General features: G+C 45.2%; 2 protein-coding genes across 2 annotated transcripts; one reads left to right on the forward strand and one right to left on the reverse strand.

Annotated features, from left to right (window-relative positions):
- Positions 1–1,035: 1,035 nt before the first annotated feature.
- On the reverse strand, positions 1,036–7,295 carry tbc1d17 (TBC1 domain family, member 17). Its single transcript, XM_034539769.1, has 17 exons — positions 7,156–7,295; positions 6,266–6,361; positions 6,113–6,190; positions 5,898–6,009; positions 5,615–5,798; positions 5,405–5,516; positions 4,992–5,162; positions 4,772–4,897; positions 4,563–4,666; positions 4,061–4,155; positions 3,855–3,971; positions 3,343–3,443; positions 2,949–3,048; positions 2,765–2,862; positions 2,168–2,284; positions 1,977–2,063; positions 1,036–1,777 (listed from the first exon to the last, which is right to left on the reverse strand). The coding sequence occupies exons 1-17, from the start codon at positions 7,180–7,182 to the stop codon at positions 1,598–1,600; spliced, it is 1,905 nt and encodes a 634-aa protein (XP_034395660.1). The 5' UTR covers positions 7,183–7,295; the 3' UTR covers positions 1,036–1,597.
- Positions 7,296–9,406: 2,111 nt separating this feature from the next.
- LOC117735263 (cytoglobin-1-like) lies at positions 9,407–13,957 on the forward strand. The gene is made up of 3 exons (XM_034539795.1): positions 9,407–9,784; positions 12,363–12,594; positions 13,263–13,957. The coding sequence occupies exons 1-3, from the start codon at positions 9,642–9,644 to the stop codon at positions 13,425–13,427; spliced, it is 540 nt and encodes a 179-aa protein (XP_034395686.1). The 5' UTR covers positions 9,407–9,641; the 3' UTR covers positions 13,428–13,957.
- Positions 13,958–16,875: the final 2,918 nt, after the last annotated feature.

Below are 16,875 nucleotides of genomic sequence, written 5' to 3' on the forward strand. Positions count from 1 at the left end.
CTCATTTTCCCGGGACAGTGGAGAACAGAGGCCCCCATTCACCTCACAGACACCTGCTGGCCGGAGGGGGAGGAGATAGAGGGGATGGGGGGGCGGAGTTTAACCAGTTCACAAGTTAAGACACCACTTAAGCAAACAGTCGCTACTGTTACGCTCCGATGATTGGTTTTCAGAGTTTGATCTGTTATTCATCATCTAAAAGCATGTTTTTGTCTCTCTCCATAAATTACTCTGTATGTGCATTACACATCCGACTTAAAACAACATTTAGGGACATTATTTCTGTTTTAACTTATGGCACAGGAACCATTTCTAAATAACGTACACACCGAAATATTAAGACAGATTTACATCTTTCATTTACATTTAAGAGAAACAATCATTTGGCGATGTCTGCCGCTCTCAACTTAACTAATTTACATATTTACACACAACATTTTAAAGTGGGCAACGAGTGCAACGCAAATATTGGGATCATATTAAAATCAAGGTGAAAGAGATTTTAATGAAAGACCCGCTGCTTGTCTTTGAGTTTCATGGTGAGTTTTCTTGAGTTTTACTCAGTTTTACTTTAGTTTTACTCACCTGATGATTTTTGCAATTTATTTTTATTTTTCGTGGTGTTTGACGCTTTATTTGTATTTTTATGATTTTGTAATCGTTTCTTGACTTTTGTGGTTTTGTATTTTCCTGATGAGTTTTTCATGCATATAAAAGGATCATCCAGAGACAAACCAACTTAAACATCACACTCAGCTGCCAGTTTATTAGGTACACCTCGCTAAAACTAAAGCAGTCTGAAATGTTTCCCACGTGAACGTTATAATGTTAAATTTGAGCTGATTTAATGTTATGATTATTTTGGAGGCTTTTTTTTAAAAATCATATTTTCGCCAACCTCATAATCAATGAGTGTAAACAGCATGTGATACCAGTCTGTGCTACGAACATGTAAATAAATACATTGGATCCTGGATGTGAGCAGATCTTCAGACTGGTTAAAGAAAGAACAAAAATATGTATAAAATGCCCCGCTTCTTCAAATTCAACCATTTATTTGGAAAGAATCAGCGGATGAAAACATTATGACATCATGTAGATAATTACAAGGATTAAAAACACACACACACACGCGCGAAAACTATAAGGCATGCATTCAGCTGTGCACAGAGCTGGGATGGCGTCACACTAACAAGGTTTTCCTTCATCTTCTTCACCCGTCGAAGGAACGGTGGCGAGGCGGACACAAACAAAAACTGATGGCACACTGCATCACATGTGACAGGCAGGGATGTTAAATATAACGTGTGAGGAGGAGGAGGAGGAGGAGGAGGAGGAGACAGGCTGTGATGGAAAAGGAGGACGACAACACACACAGAAAGAAAAGGAGGATAGTGCTTCTAGAACATCTTGGATCGTTACGTTCATAAATCAAAAGCGCCTCAACAACGCCCCCTGCCTCCGACAAATGGTAACAACATTCTTCATTCCATCATATACAGTCTATACACATATATATATATATATATAGATATAGAGTTTATTTTCATATAAAGATCGTCCATGTATTTCAGTTCCCCCGGCTGACCTGCAGATTTTAAGGATAGGTGGGGACGCGCGCCGCGTGAGGAGAAGAAGAAGAAGAAGAAGAAGAGGCTCCGGCCGGGGACTCGCCGAGGAGGCGTCGCGTCTCGCTGGCCTGGGAGTCCGGGCTGTCCTCCTCGGAGCTGGACGGGACGTAGAGACCCAGGACCTGCTGCACCTTCAGGGGAAGTTCCTGAGGGAGGACAGAGCAGAGGAGGGACAGGAGGTCAGGAGGTCAGGAACGCTGAGACTCGGCTTGTAAAATACAGGTACAGGCTTCGTCTCTTTGCTCGACCGCTGAGACTCCATCGACTCCGAGCCGAGTCTCAGCGGGACTTGAAGAGTCTCATCGGGACTTGAAGAGGCTCATCGGGACTTGAAGAGACTCCTACCTTGCACTGAGTCAGCTGCAGGAAGATGGCCTCGGCTCCTCGCAGAACGGTCTGCAGGTCCAGCTTCATGGTGAGCTCGTTGATGTGCTGCGGAAGGAATCACAACGCAGAGTGTTGAGTTGTAGACAAAGTGGCTCGGCTCCGGTCTCACGCACAAACAAACAAACAAACAAAACAAACACCGGGCTCACCTTCAGAATGGTGTTGAAGTCGTGGTCCGAGCCGATCAGCTCGCCTCTCTGGGACACCAGGATCGAACAGGCGATCAGCAGGTGGAAGTTGTCGCACGGCAGACCAGACCAGATGACCTGAGGGCGAAGAACATTACACTTTTACACTATTTGTTGTTTTCCAATGAGATTTTTTTCGGCAAAGTTTCACAACAAACGTTTTAAAATTGAGAATAATACCTCAATAAAAGTTGTATGTTTTATTGGAGGTTATAGCTTTTTTTAAGGATACCTAAACCAAATATGTCCAGACTCTCACAGAATTAAAAGGATTCATTATTTATATTTCTACCAGCTGTTCATCTTAACCGTAATTGTATGTTTTTATGATGATTATTTCATTTTTGCAAAAAAATAATCAACGGAAGAAATATCGAGTTATGAATGAACGCAAGAACTTTCCCTTTTTTTACCCATGTTCGAGGTATTTGAATTCAAGCATTTTCCAAAACTCAGTCGTCACAGCTCAATATGAAGCATTGAGAAGGTGTCCGATAACTTTAGCATCATATTTATGTATGTGTATATATATATATATATATACTGTGGTGCACTCACCTCCCACATGGTGAGGATGTCCTCGAAGGAAAACTCTCTCTTGAACCAGATGAGCAGCCAGCGGAAACAGAAGCACAGAGAGCCGCTGTCCTGAGAGTCTGACGGACAGAAGAAAGAGGCTTTTCACTCACAACTTCATTTGACTTCCGTCCAGTCGGACCGGGCCGAGTGTCAGCTGACTAACCCAGGAAGTCGCACAGCTCCGGGTCCAGAGCCTTCAGCAGGATGCTGAGCTGAAGGAGCTGCTTCTTCATGGCCTCCTGAGACTCTTCAAAGTTCTGGTGCTGCAAAGAGAAGTCATGGCGTACGTTTAATTACTTTCATTTAAACCTATTCCGTCTGAAACCTTCACAAAGAACATAGTGGACGACATCCAAACCACAAGGAAAGTGCAGCAAACTTCATTTATAAATCGGGTTTTCATTCAAAGAAGAACTAATAATTTGACCTCCAAGCAGGCACGATAACCTTTCTGTTTAGGTGTGTGGCGCCGCTTGCTCCGGGACAATGGAAGTAGAGGAAGTAACACCCGAAACTAGACTTGTTTCTGGAGGGGAAAGGGAAGCGTTTCTACTAACCACCAGCTCCATGAAGCCCGTCAGACACCAGAAGGACTCCACCTCGTTCTGGGTGACGAAGAGGAGAGGAGACAGGAGGTCGCTCATCCCCTGGACGTAACCTGGACAGGTGGAAGGTGTCAGGGTCACATGTCGGCTGTAAACTCAGAGGCTGAAGTTCATTCACAGAGATGTTGAGGACATTAATCTGTACGTAATTCTAGTCCATCGCACAATGTTTTGTTTTGTATCTCGTTGCTTTTGTGAAAGAAATCATAATGAATAATTATGAAGATTACTAAGCACAGAGTCTGACCAATAATGACTGAGAGCGTTGCTCATGTTCCAGTAACTCATTTATATTAAGAAACTTTAATTAATTTATTAAAATAAAGAAAACAAAAGAAAACAAACAAATATTTAAATTATAATAATAATAATAATAAATATTATTTAATTAAAATCTCCTCAAGGAGATATTATTTAACTTTCCGGTTACTTCCTGTCTGCCGTTTAAGTGTTGAAACGCATACCAAGATCAAAGTTGTACATGCAGTACGTCATCAGCACATCGTGCAGCAGAGTCAGTCCTGGATTGTCGTTCCCAGAGAAGAAGGTGTTGTGTCTGTCTGTCCTGCTGACGTCTCTCTCTGCCGCGACAGAACAAAAGACAGTTCAAACAACAGACCGATTGCATGAACGGATCTTCTCTGTTTTCATGACGGACAGCGGGGCGGACCTATCAGGCTCCTGTATCCCCTGAGGAGGGAGTTCCTCATCTCCTGCTCTTCACCAACCGACTTCCACTGCACCTTCATTCTGAAGTACTCGTCCCTGCAGACGGAGAAAAGGCGTCATAACCCTTTGAAAGGATTTAAAAGTCTCACATCTACGGATAATGTTCATGGCCACAGACAAAAATATTTGACAAAGACTAGATATCCGGCAGGACTACATCTCCCATCCTGCTCCTGGTGGAAATGTACAAGAAGAAAAAAAATACAGAAGCAGCTTTTGGACACCAGCGTTAGATGAGAAGATTGAATCTCGCTCTGAACGATAAATATGAATCAGTTCAGATCAATGAAGGAAAAGCCACACTGGCTCTGTCCAAAAGTAACAAAATACACCTAAGGACACCTCGAGAGTGCACCGATTCACACATTATATATTGTTTGATGACACAGTCGCATGTGTGGTTGTGTGACTGTTGATAACAGCGCGGTAATAACAACACTCACGTCTTGAGCCGCAGGATGTCCTCCCTTTCCTTGGCGGTGCTGTTCCACGGATAAAAGCCCAGGAGGAACTTCCATACCTCCTTCCGCAGGAACGGAGTGACACCCTGCGACGGACGAGAAGGGGAACGAAAACACACACACACACACACACGAGTAAACGGTGTGTCCTCCCCATAGGAGACGTACTGTCACTGTTCGTACCGCCTCACCCCTCTGAATACGAGCTCTTTGATCTTCTCCGGGTACTTCACTCGCCCCTCCGGGTCCAGGAATTCGTCCCATTTGTTCAGAGGCTGCCCTCTGGTCACGTCCGGTCTGGGGCCGAGCTCTACGCCCTTAACGGAAAGACAAGACGCAACCGTCGGGTCCTCTTAACACTTAAGTCACAACACGCTGTCTGAATCGCTTCTTTTTGTTTCAATCTCTTACGCAGTTGATGAGTTCGAAGCCGGGCTCTTCGTCGGACTGGTGGGGCAAACTCGGATCCTGGGCAGTACGGAAGTGGGCGGGGGACCCCGGAGGTTTCAGGGCCGCTTTGAAGAAATTGGTAACTTTGGAGAATCCCCCGAACGTGGTGGCGTACGGGTCCTGGATGAATCTCTGAGCGAGGACAGACGCAGAGGTTGTTATTTGTATTACTTTGGAGTGAGAATTGCGACACGAGCGTGACAGAGTTCATCTCCTCTCGTTGTGTTTTTGCCTCGGCGGAGTGACACAGAGGTCATGCGCTTCCTTACCGAGCGTACGGGACTTTGATCAGCGCGTCATTGTTATTGATCAACAAGCTGGTGAATAAAAGGATTTTATGATCCAAAAGTAATAATAAAATAAAATCGAATCACCGAAACAAGATCGGAGCCTCCGTCGTCGAACAGTTGCAGCTTTTCGAAGGACTGAGAGAGAGCGCCCGAGTCGTGAGGGTAGGCGAGGAAGAGCCGCCCGTCAACCGGCGACCTGGCGACGACAACAGGGAAAACCCATGTGTGACGTAAACAGAAAGAGATTAACATCTTTACAGCAACGGGCTCCTGGAGAGTCGGGACGGTACTTACTGGTCCAGCATGATGTAACGCTGCAGGGCCCGAAACAGCTCCCGGGTGCCTCCTCGGTGGAAGTGCAGGGGAGGCAGCGGGTGGCCCCCTCGACTCGTCAGCACCAGGAAGTTTCGCCCCAGAGAGAACCGAGCCCTCCGAAGGGAGTACAACTCCGAGAGAGGCAGCGAGAACGACCACAGACCTGTGGGGCGAAATGGCGGACTTATAGTTTAATTTAAACCTTCGGCCCCTCAAAAGCGACAGACGCGTTTAAAAAAAAAAAAAGAAAAAAAAACGGCACCTGAGTCTTTGACGGGGACTTGCTCTCGGTCTCTCTTCACTGTGCTGATAACGGCCCAGTCCGGCTCATAGCCGGGGTCAAAGTTCGTATCCTCCTCTCCTCCTTCTCCGTCCTAAGAAGTAAGAAGCGGGTTTGTCTGCAGTTATATCAGAGATATACACTAAATAAATAAATAAACTCTCATTTGTTGTCAGTGCAAGCAGATGATTCCTGACCTTTTTGGTGTAGAGTACAGCCGGGGCACTGCGGCCTTCATCCTCCAGCGGGCTCCACTCTAAAGCTGGCACGCCGGCCTAAAACAAGCACACGCTTAACAATGCGTTCCTTTTCATTTGTGCACGCTTTGTGTCTTAAAATACTCAACTTACCCGCTCCACAATGCGGATGAACCCCGGGATGGTCGTGTCCTGGTTACTCCTCTTGGCATTTGTGTGGAGGTAAACGCCCTCCTTCTCAAATATCAGCTGAGGAAGAAGAAGAAGAAGAAGAAGACATAAATGTAGAGTATATAAATCACAAAACGTTTTTTTAGGTCGTGCCAGATTTGCAGTCATCGGATCCGGTTTGGTAAACGTTGGTTATCTTTCATCCATTAAATCTGCTGATCGTGACGCGCTTCAAATTGCTTGTTTTTATCCAACCAAGCGTATCAAGTGCACCATCAGACATGACGAAGAATGGGAAAGAAAAGCAACGACACAAAAGCTTCATATCTGTGAAGCTGAAATGATCGACCTATAATAAAAAACATGTGTTACAATGGCGTTAGTGATGTTTAAGTAGATATATTTACTTTATTAAGGGATTTGTTTTGCTACAGCAACATTTATACATACGAGTACAGCAATATTAAATATAAAAACGCACAAACATAACAAATTTATAACAAAAATTGAATCGAATAATATTAAATTAACTAACAAAACAATAGTGCAAAGATGTAAACAAACAAACAAACAACAGGGGGTGGTGGTTCGTCATCAGGACATGTTTTAATGTACTGATGACTCAAAACCAAAGAATGAACCTCCTCCTACAGTGTGGCATCAATCACCTGTGGCAGGTGATCACACAAGGTTCTACTGGTTATAGATCAAATCTTCAAGGAGCTAGCTTGAACGTATAAACAATAAGCTAACAACGACAACGAGCTCGTGGAGCTTCCCTTTAAAACGTCGCAGTCGCGAGGAGGGACAGTTGTGCAGCAGTCGCACGTTTTTAATCCTCACAAAGACGTATCGTAACACTTTGGGAATACCTTGTAATCCTCAACGGTTTGCTCCATTTTTGTTCTCCGTCACCTCTGCCTCGGCTTCGTATATGTTTTTCTTCACCAAAATAAAGGTTACGTCATACTTCCTGTTTGAGCAGAGCCCCGCCCCCCTTACGCGGTACCTCAAGGCAGGAACGCGATCGAATGGAAACGGAGCAGAGCCGTAGAAAGAAAGAGTCGCGTTGAGGGCAAAACCCGCCTGAGGGTCACGTGACTCACGTAGATCGTTCCAGAAAGTACCTCGCAGTCAATTTGAATGCGCAGATATTGGTATGTGACACAACTGCGAATTAGTCAATAAAAAATATATTTTTAATATTGATATAGAGCAATTACATTTGTTTTATCTATTGTACACATTGGGATTTTTGTATGAACTTGTATCTATGTTTTATTTTATTGTGTTTATCAGCTTGCTTCCTTGTTGCTGCTTTTTTGGCCAGGTCGACATTGTAAAGGGGAGCTGGTTCTCAATTGACCTATCTGGTTAAATCCAAGTAAATAAATAAAAGAATAATACATATTTATTTAGTTGTTTAATATTTGAGGATTGGTAAGAGTAACAGCTTGAGTTAATTTCTTTCCTTGTTTAAAGGAGCAGTGTGTGAGATTTAGTGGCATTTAGTGGTGAGGTTGCAGATTGCAAGCAATAAAATACCTCTTCTTTCACCCCTCACTTTCCAAGCGTGTCGGATAAGTATTATTTTATTACTACAAGGAGCTACTCTTATCAATACAATTTAATAAATGCTTTAAAAAACAAATATAGATTATTTTTAAACTAAAACATTCAGAACAGGATTAGAGGTTAATTAAGTATTGTTTACACCAGCAAGTTCACACATAACAGTCATTAATATCTCACTGGAAACAAATGTAAAATGTCAATGATGATGACATAAAAATCAGGCAGTTAATCATTAGACAATAATACATTTATATTTATTTATATAATTTGTGCCTTTAGTTATTGATAGAAGCGTCTTTCTCACGTATACGTAATTATTAAATATTAAATACAACATTTTGACAGCACCTGAAAAGCTGTTCTACTTCATCTGTCCACCAGATGTCACTGTCTATTAGCCCTGGATCTACCGTTATCTCTCCTGGTGCAACATAATGACATAATAATATCTTTGCTTTTGAGAGGAGTGAGAGGAGTTAAAGGTGCAACCTTATTCTTCTAAAAAAAAAAAATAGTCTGAATGTTCTGGCGTGTTCCCGAATGTGCAGAGCATATTGAAAGCCTCCACCTAATATGACCAGGACTACCTGATCCTTAATAAACCAGTTTGATAACCACACCCGGGACACGCATTCACAAACTCTGATGCCGTTGTTTTTAATTCGACGTTCCCTAGATATCTGAGAAACAGCAATCCCAGAAATATGACCTTTGTCTCCCTGAAGCACGACCCCCCCCCCCCCCCCCCCCCCGCCCCTCCCCTCTCTAAAGGTAATTGTTAATAGCACACTCTCAAGGACTCAGTTTCACACGTGTCTGTGCATTAATGGCTCCTCTGCAAACAACATCACCTCAATCTGAGCAATTTTTAAAAAAAACATCATGTTTTGCTCTCCTTTGACGGTCAACGCCCAGATTCTTGGCAACGTGGAGCCGACCACCTCACACCGAGTGCTTATTAATAAGAACATTCTCAAGTGTTCAGCCGTTATGAATTCCCCGCTTGATGACGCCTGTAAAAAAAAAATATTTAAAAAACACACACACACGGTGGACGGCGTGTGTACGAATTTGAAAAAGTGCAAAACAAATTATGACCAGGATAAAGGAATGAAAAAATGGGTTGAAAAAAATGGGGCCTCATTGTAGTCTGAAAATAAACAGACGCCTGCCCTAATCCTGATGTACGTGCACGCTGTTTAATTCCGTGCCTCTGGCGTTGACGTCGGCTCGGTGACAAATTCAATATTACAGTTTAATCTCCCGGTTGGTCTGGACCCGTGACGATGGAGGCAAAAGGTCAGCGTGCTCCTTTATCTCTTGTTTCAACATCATTATCTTACGTTACATCCGCGCTCGCTCCATTGCATGAATTACACATCCGACACCTCTCGCCACCGATTTGTTTCCCCATCTTATCGGGTTTTCATTAAACGCCACCTACAAACAAAGGTGAGATGGAGGGAGAGAGGGAGGGAGGGAGGGAGGGAGCGAGAGTGTAAAAGAGAGAGTACAGAGGCTCCTCCTCATTCGCTGAGTGTGCTTCTCGTGTTCTTTTGCAGCCTGTTCTTCACTCACACTCGCGCTCAGCAGAGATTCAGAGGTGGAGGGCAAAGATTCTCACTGGGGGAAGAAAAGAAAGAGAAGAGATTTTTCTTCCTCCTCTCGCCAAGAAAGAAAGAAAGAAAGAAAGAAAGAGAGAGAGAGAGACGTAAACAAGAAAAGAAAAGAGGTAGAAATATAGGGTTCATCTTGCAGGGAGGGGGTTCGCCTGTGTTGACAGATGGAGCGGGTGCGGTGCGAGGGCGAGGGCGACCCCCCGGAGCGACCCGGCCCACTGAGCGACAAGGAGAGGCTGATGATCCAGGACTCATGGGCAAAGGTCTACCAGAACTGTGATGACGTTGGGGTGGCCATACTAGTCAGGTATTTCCTTTTCTTAGTTTCTAATCCTCCTGCGTAAAGCTGGACATCATCGAAACGGCCTCGAGTGGCGAGCGTGTAACCAGAAGGGAGGGGCTGGGTCATGTGACGCAAGGCGAGGCGTTCCATGTCGTCCCGATCGGCCAAATCTCGCCACAATTAACTCGTTTCGGGGCCTCGTTTGTGTCTTTCAAGGTAAAGTGACCCGAAACAACAGGTAAAGGAGCAGAGAAGGCCGAGGTTAAAGGTTAAAAAAATGTCTTCGTTGAAGATAAAAGGAAGGCAACAGGGTGGGAGGAGAGCCCCCCCCCCCCCAGGGGATGTGGTTCTGTTGGTTTGCATGTGTGAGAGCGGTCGGGAGGAGAGTCAGAACCACCGAGCGAGAGACCGGCGGTTGGGTTAGCGAGTCGAGCGAGAGATGAAGAATGAGATCGTGGATACGAACTTATAGAAGATAGGAGGGAGGGAGCTCAGAGTTGAGTCGAGAGAAAAAAGGGGAGCGTCAGCTGAGGTGGTTCCACATCTGGCCGTGGTTTTCTTGGCATGTCCGACTGGTAAAGAGTTCCTCGGGGGTAAACCCAGAAAAACTAACCTGGACTGGTCGCCTTCGGGGTTCCCCGGGAGGAGCCCGTGGCCGTGGAGAGCAACATCTGGAATAACACGTATCTGGGGGACTTTTCCCTCATTCCTCCTCATTTCCCCCACAACTTGAATGAGTTCACCGCTGATACAGCCTCCTCCCTCCTCTGGAAGAAGAACACTGCACCTCCATTGATGCTTTTCCGACATTAAACCCCTCGCGGGGGCTTCTCCTCCCGCCGAATGCAGTTGCTCGTTTCAGATGATCTCACTTGACTTGAGACGTTTCCAGTCTTGTCCAAAGGAGCTCGTATTTGTTGCATGTAACACTCTCGCCTCGCCTCCCTTTTTTCCCCCTAAATCCTCTTCATCAAATCGCGGAGGCAGCGATCCATCAATCGGATATATTTGGCACCCAAAGGGCTTCCTCCCAACCAGGCGGTCATGCTTTGGATGTCTTTATGAGAAGTTTTGGGGCGACCTGAAGCAACGCGTCTTTTCCCTGCTATCTAGGAAGTCTTGTCACAACAACCCATCACCAGAGGAGGTCCTTCCAACTCTCCACTGAGCTCTCAACCATCTGCAGGGGGGAAACGCTTGGCGTGAGGGACCTTTCGCCCGTGACGAGATTCTCTGCGTGACACATCCCGCCTTTCCAATCTTTTATGATTGTTGAGAAGGAGGCGAGCAAAGAAAAAATATTTTAAAAAGCAGGACACAACTTGTACCGACCCGTCAGTCAGATCCTTTTAACGATGTCTGTCTATTAGGGATTAAGCTGCAGCACAAAGCAAATCTTCGATTTAACAAGTGCAAACTATAACCGTATACCACCACCAGGAATCGGAGGAATTTGGGATAAAGCATGACCGTGGTAAATTCACCCTCCAGCGGGGGAAAAAAGCAACCCGCTGCCACTCTCCTGAAACGGAGAAGTCTTCAGGGTCAAAGGTCCCGAGGGTCATATTAGGACTCTTCAGTTCGTCTTTAAGGAAATAATTAACGGTCCAATGATCATATAAAACACTCGTGAGGCTATTTATGCACAGTAATGCAATTACAAGAGCGAGAGGTTAAACACCGGAGGAGTGACGCTATAGGAGAACAAGGTCCCTCCACCTTGTCTCCTCCCCCCTCAGACGCTCAGGTTCACACAGGAAGCGCACATCCAGCTATATGCTGCAGAGAGAGCCACCGGAGGAATGCTTGGTTCTTTCTGTGTTAGCTGCTGCAGAAACAGTGGGAGACGTGTCGTCAGGTCAGCAACCAGATGCATTGGCCCTCTTCCCAGACTGTGGGAGTGTGGGTGTGGGGGGGTGTTGAGGTCCGTCTTTTCTAATTCTCTGTGATGCTTCTTGGGGTCAAACGGGGATATAAACCAAAAGGGAAATGTCTTTGACAGAGAAGGATGAGAGAAGAAATATTAGACCGGAAGACCTTGAACCAAAAAAAATTATATATAACAAAAAAAGAAAAGAAAAATGATGGTTTCTGGTACAAGATATGCTTGGAGTGAGGGAGTGAAATAAATATAGGCATCTGGACACGTAATAAATTATGGATTCTTCACATCCCTTAATTTACACCGACATTCACACGTCAAGTGCACACATAAAACACCCTGTACTGATTTTTAAAAAGTGCAAAAGATCAAGAAAAGATAAAACAAACACACCTTTTTATCTGATGCTGCAAGGTTTATTTTTATAATGTGAATTTAGAGTAACTACAGAAAACTAATGTGACTGCGTTTTGTTATATAATCACCTGTCATGTTTTCTAAAGGGAGAATATGCAGCACTCTCATGTCAGCGCTGGTATTTACTCGTGGTATCTTTACTCATGGTATCTTGCCAGCTGGGAGAGAGAAAATAAATGATAAAAATGAACGTGGGTTTGCAGGATGGAGCTGGTTCTGTCTGTGGGGCGATGAGATCCACCGAGCTTCAGCAGCAGCTGCTCGAGCTCACATCTCTTGGTTTGCTCTCCGTCCCCCCCTCAGGCTGTTCGTGAGCTTCCCCTCATCCAAGCAGTTCTTCAGCCAGTTCAAGCACATCGAGGAGCCGGAGGAGCTGCGGAGGAGCGACCAGTTGAGGAAGCACGCGCGCATGGTCATGAGCGCCCTCAACGCGCTGGTGGAGAGCCTCGACGACGCGGACAAGGTGGCCTCGGTGCTCCGGCGGGTGGGCAAGGCGCACGCGCTGCGACACAAGGTGGAGCCCGGGTACTTCAAGGTGAACGGAGCATTTATTAATTAACTCTTGGGCAGAAAAGTAGACCTGTAACATAGACTGATGTGCAGTGGTGTGACCTTTGATTTCCGACAATGAAGCCAACGCAGAAGTCTAAAAAACATGCGTTGTTTCTAATAGCCACCAGGGGGCGACTCCTCCATGACAAAAGCCGATTCGCATGGAAGTCTATGAGAAAATGACTGATTTATTCCCTCAGTAAACATTGTAAACATTAGTTTTTGGTCTCAATCTCTAGTTTCAAGTCTTCTTCAATACAGCATGATGTTCATTTAGTAAATTGTGGTCATTTAGAGTCAAACAGACCATAAAGCAGGGTATGCTTTAGGGCGGGGCTTACTGTAATTGACAGGCCGCTTATGCTACCAGAGCCGTATATACGGTGTCTCTCTGCATCACTCCTCCGCAGTCCAAATACAGTCACTTCCTGTTCACTAGTTGCAAAAAAAAACAACATGGCGCTGACTGTAATCAATCTGGCTGTAAACTCCAGGCTTCTAAAACGTCAGTCCACAAACACACGGCGGCCGTCACGACAACTATAAGTCCACTTTTTACATCCACGCGTATGAATGTATCCCATAAAAAGATCTCAACGGACCCTTCGACTCCAGGCTGTCACAAGTGTGTCTGTTGTCTCTTGGCCTCAGATCCTGTGTGGCGTGATACTGGAGGTCCTGGGAGAAGAGTTCTCAGGGGTCATGACGCCGGAGGTGGGCGCGGCCTGGACCAAACTCTTCGCAGCGGTTTACCGCATGATCACGGCCGTCTACGAGGAAGAGGGCTGGACGAAGCTCTCCACCTCAACCGGGTGAAGCTTCTGGTCCCGAGTTGATTTGGACCACGAGAGACTTTTTAACGTTCAGCCAGCGGCCTCCTGAGAGCGGGATTGATCAACTGTACCTGACCTTTGACCTGAAGCAATGTATCGGGGGGCCTTTAAGGGGGATACGGTTTAATGTAGGGGCTGCGGGACATATACTCTAAATAAGAAACTGGTACTTTTTGTCCTTTTCATGGGTAACTGTGTGTGAGAGAGAGAGAGACAGAGAGAGAGAGAGAGAGAGAGAGACTGCAAACATAAACCCAACAGTGGTCACTCACATTAGACTTGGATGTGCCTTCTACCGAATGTGTATATCTAAAAAAAAAAAAAACCCTGCTCTTTAAATACCGTTCTTATTAAATATCATGTGACTTTCCCTTGTGTCCGCTTTATGGGATATTTTCAGAGGACATTTTTTTACATTTTCTAATGATTACTTGTGACGGTTGTACATTCTTTTTCCCACGATGACTCAACTTTCTATCTGTACTTAACATAACTTTTAAATAAAAAATACAAAAGAAAAAAAAACAACGTCCTTTTAATATCATTTCCACATAATTAGACATTTCTCCCTCTGGCCCGCCCTACTGCTCCCTGGTTCTCTGCTTCCTTTTCACACTCTCTTTCATCCCACTATAGCTCTCTCTCTTTTCATGGTTTCCTCCAGATAGAAGAGTTTTAAAGTGACTCTTGTGCCGTTTCTTAACAAAATTAAACGACGACATGGAGGTTAATTTTGGTTTTGTGTTGACGGCCCGGTGACGAAGTGGCGGTTTGGTTTTTTCCGGAATAGAAAACACACAGCATGCTCTGTTTACCTCTTAGTCCTGCCTTGATCCGAGCTAATCCTCTGAGCTAATCTCCACAGTCATGAGAGAGACTGAAATAGTCAAGACTGAAACTTCTGCCTTTCTACCACCGAAGCCTTTCAATGGGAGGAGAAGCCTCTGTGATCTGAAGCATCCTCGGGCCCCCCGAGGCGGCGGGAGGGAGGGGGGGCGGGGGCTGATCCTCGGCCGGTGGGACCATGTGCACCACCATGGTGGTGCTCACCACCATCGCTCTCATCCTGCGGCAGAGATTCTCCAGCAAGATCAGACCGTGAGTGCCGCTTCGTGAACTCTCCGGGCGCGTTTCAGGAACATCCATCCGTGTTCTTTTTTAAGGTTGAGCAACAGTGGGAGAGTCGAGAGGCTCGATGCTTAAACAAACAAGTGTATTCCAGTTTGGGTTGGGTGAGAAGAATGGAGGGAAAGGCTCTGGAGCTCACCCCCCCCCCCCCCCCCCCCCCCTCCCCCTCCCCCTTCCCATCCCCCTTCCCATCCCCATGGCAACAGCTCGCACGCACGGTTTACGAGCTAATAAACAAGCTAAACCTCAACTAGTTTTCACGAGTTTCGGTGCCCAAACTGTTTCCAGACGGGCGTGTGTGTGTGTGTGTGTGTGTGTGTGTGTGTGTATGTGTGTGTGTGTGTGTGTGTGTGTGGCCCCGTGATGATCAATACAAGGCATTTTCATTTTGAGTGTTGTGTTTATTGTGTATTCCAGGCAGAGAGAGACCGTTGGGAAAGACGTCCCGTACACGAGGAGCGACGGAGCAGCAGAAACCCCAAAATGACATCAGGGAGCATCACAAAGTGAGGACACGAAGGCCACTTAGGACTCAGGAAGTGTACTGTGAGGACACAAGGACAAGGGGGCCACTTTGTTTGTGGATGGATGCTTTGAAGCCTGGAGTCCGGCGGTTTTTGGCGTCGCCATCTTGGAATGACGGTCGTCGCCATTGTTGGCTTTTCATATTTGGAAAAAAATGACGAAACCCATAAAAGACAGGAAGTTTAAAACAGAACACGGGACACAGGAGGCCGGGAACTTCAAAATAAAACAGGAAACAAACTAAACCAAAACCAAGATCATGACAGTTATAACGGACTAATACTTTATTTATTTAGAGCACAGCTCTACTCCAATGGAACTGCTCGCTGGACTATTTTAATGTGATGACATCATCAGGGTCGTTTATCCATGACGAGGCTCCTCCAGAGCCACTTGTGACATCACACCACGAAATAATAAATCAGAGGAGAACCCCTTCAGGAACAGAAACGTTGCCCCTTAGTTAAGTTAAATTAAGTTCTCTTAATTAATAGGGCAGCTGTGTGTTTATGTTTTTTTTTAAAGTGTATCTTAGCAAGAAAATTGGGCTAATGCTACATTTATTTAACCAGTTTAGAAGAAAAAAAAGAAATAGATTATATACTTTAATTAAGTCCTACATTTAAAAATAAATCAAAAACAAAGTGCATGACAGAAAGAGACGGGAAAACATCCAGACGGACAAAGAGACACCGACAGTGGAAGTGTGTGTGTGTGCGTGTGCGTGTGTGTGTGTGTGTGGGGGGGCTCCAGACAAGGGGAGGAAGTGGAGCAGTGGAGCATGTTACGGAGGCACAGATGCATAAAGAGCGGAGACGCCTGCCCCACATTGAGCTTTTAAGCATTCACTGCTGACACTAAATGATTCAGAGGCAGAACAACAATCCATTGTCTCTTCGGAGGGTTATTATTATTATTATAAGTACATTACCTCCTTACAACAACAATGCTTAATGCAGCTGAAAATATCTTTATAGATGAAGACATGACCTCGCTGACTGTTGTACATCCACTATGGAGGCTTCTTGCAGATCATGTGATGCGTTATCCTTCTTTCTTTTTTTTTAGGGTGGCACGCGCAGAGTGATTAACTTTTTAATGAATGATTATGACTCTGCATGTGTTTACTTCCCTTGTGCCCCACCCACCCCCTCACCTGCAGACATGACCAGAGTTGGCTATCATCAAGTCAGGTGATCGTCAGGTGATCGGTGTCATTTTAATGAACAAAAAGCACAAATGGACAAAAATGTGTATTTACTTTGAAAGCTACAAACCCTGATTTGTTCCGTCTTCTTTTTCTCAGGGACGTCCGCCCTCCAGACTTATTCCCCCCCCCCCATACTGCAGAGAGGTTTCCGGTAACCTTTTTTTCCGTGTGTCTTCTCTCATTGATCACGTTTTGATTGAATGCACTTGAGAGCTGCCGCGAAGTCTTCCACCAGCTTCATGATCGACGAGGCCTGTTCTCATCGTCTGGCAGATCACTGGAACAGGAAGCCGCCGACTGAGGGACAAATGCATGCATATTAATCATAAAAAATAACTTTACTTTGTGAAGATTGATCAGAGTAAAAGCATTATTAATTGTGGGTTGTGCATCTGCGTAAAACAACATGCAATAATCATTACTGTTATTTCCTGTTGTGATGTAATGAGCGATGTAAAAAAAATTTGAAATAAAATACATTTGTGTGCTGAATGGTGTCTCTCACATGCACTTTGATTTGCTTTATATTTGTTTTAAAAGTGCTCTATTTTCTTATAATAACATCACG

The sequence above is a fragment of the Cyclopterus lumpus genome, chromosome 8 (genome assembly GCF_009769545.1).
Source record: "Cyclopterus lumpus isolate fCycLum1 chromosome 8, fCycLum1.pri, whole genome shotgun sequence".
Taxonomy (NCBI): Eukaryota; Metazoa; Chordata; class Actinopteri; order Perciformes; family Cyclopteridae; genus Cyclopterus; species Cyclopterus lumpus.

Bases quoted from the DNA above. Each gene is read 5' to 3' on its own strand.
- tbc1d17 (XM_034539769.1), bottom strand. From the start codon at position 7,182: ATGGAGCAAACCGTTGAGGATTACAAG. The intron at 3,972-4,060 runs GTCCGCCCCGCT...CTGTCGCGGCAG, and splicing joins GGGATACAGGAGCCTGATAG to AGAGAGACGTCAGCAGGACA. The intron at 2,064-2,167 runs GTGAGCCCGGTG...TTCCTTCCGCAG, and splicing joins ACTTCAACACCATTCTGAAG to CACATCAACGAGCTCACCAT.
- LOC117735263 (XM_034539795.1), top strand. From the start codon at position 9,642: ATGGAGCGGGTGCGGTGCGAGGGCGAGGGCGACCCCCCGGAGCGACCC. The intron at 9,785-12,362 runs GTATTTCCTTTT...TCCCCCCCTCAG, and splicing joins GGGGTGGCCATACTAGTCAG to GCTGTTCGTGAGCTTCCCCT. The intron at 12,595-13,262 runs GTGAACGGAGCA...TCTTGGCCTCAG, and splicing joins TGGAGCCCGGGTACTTCAAG to ATCCTGTGTGGCGTGATACT.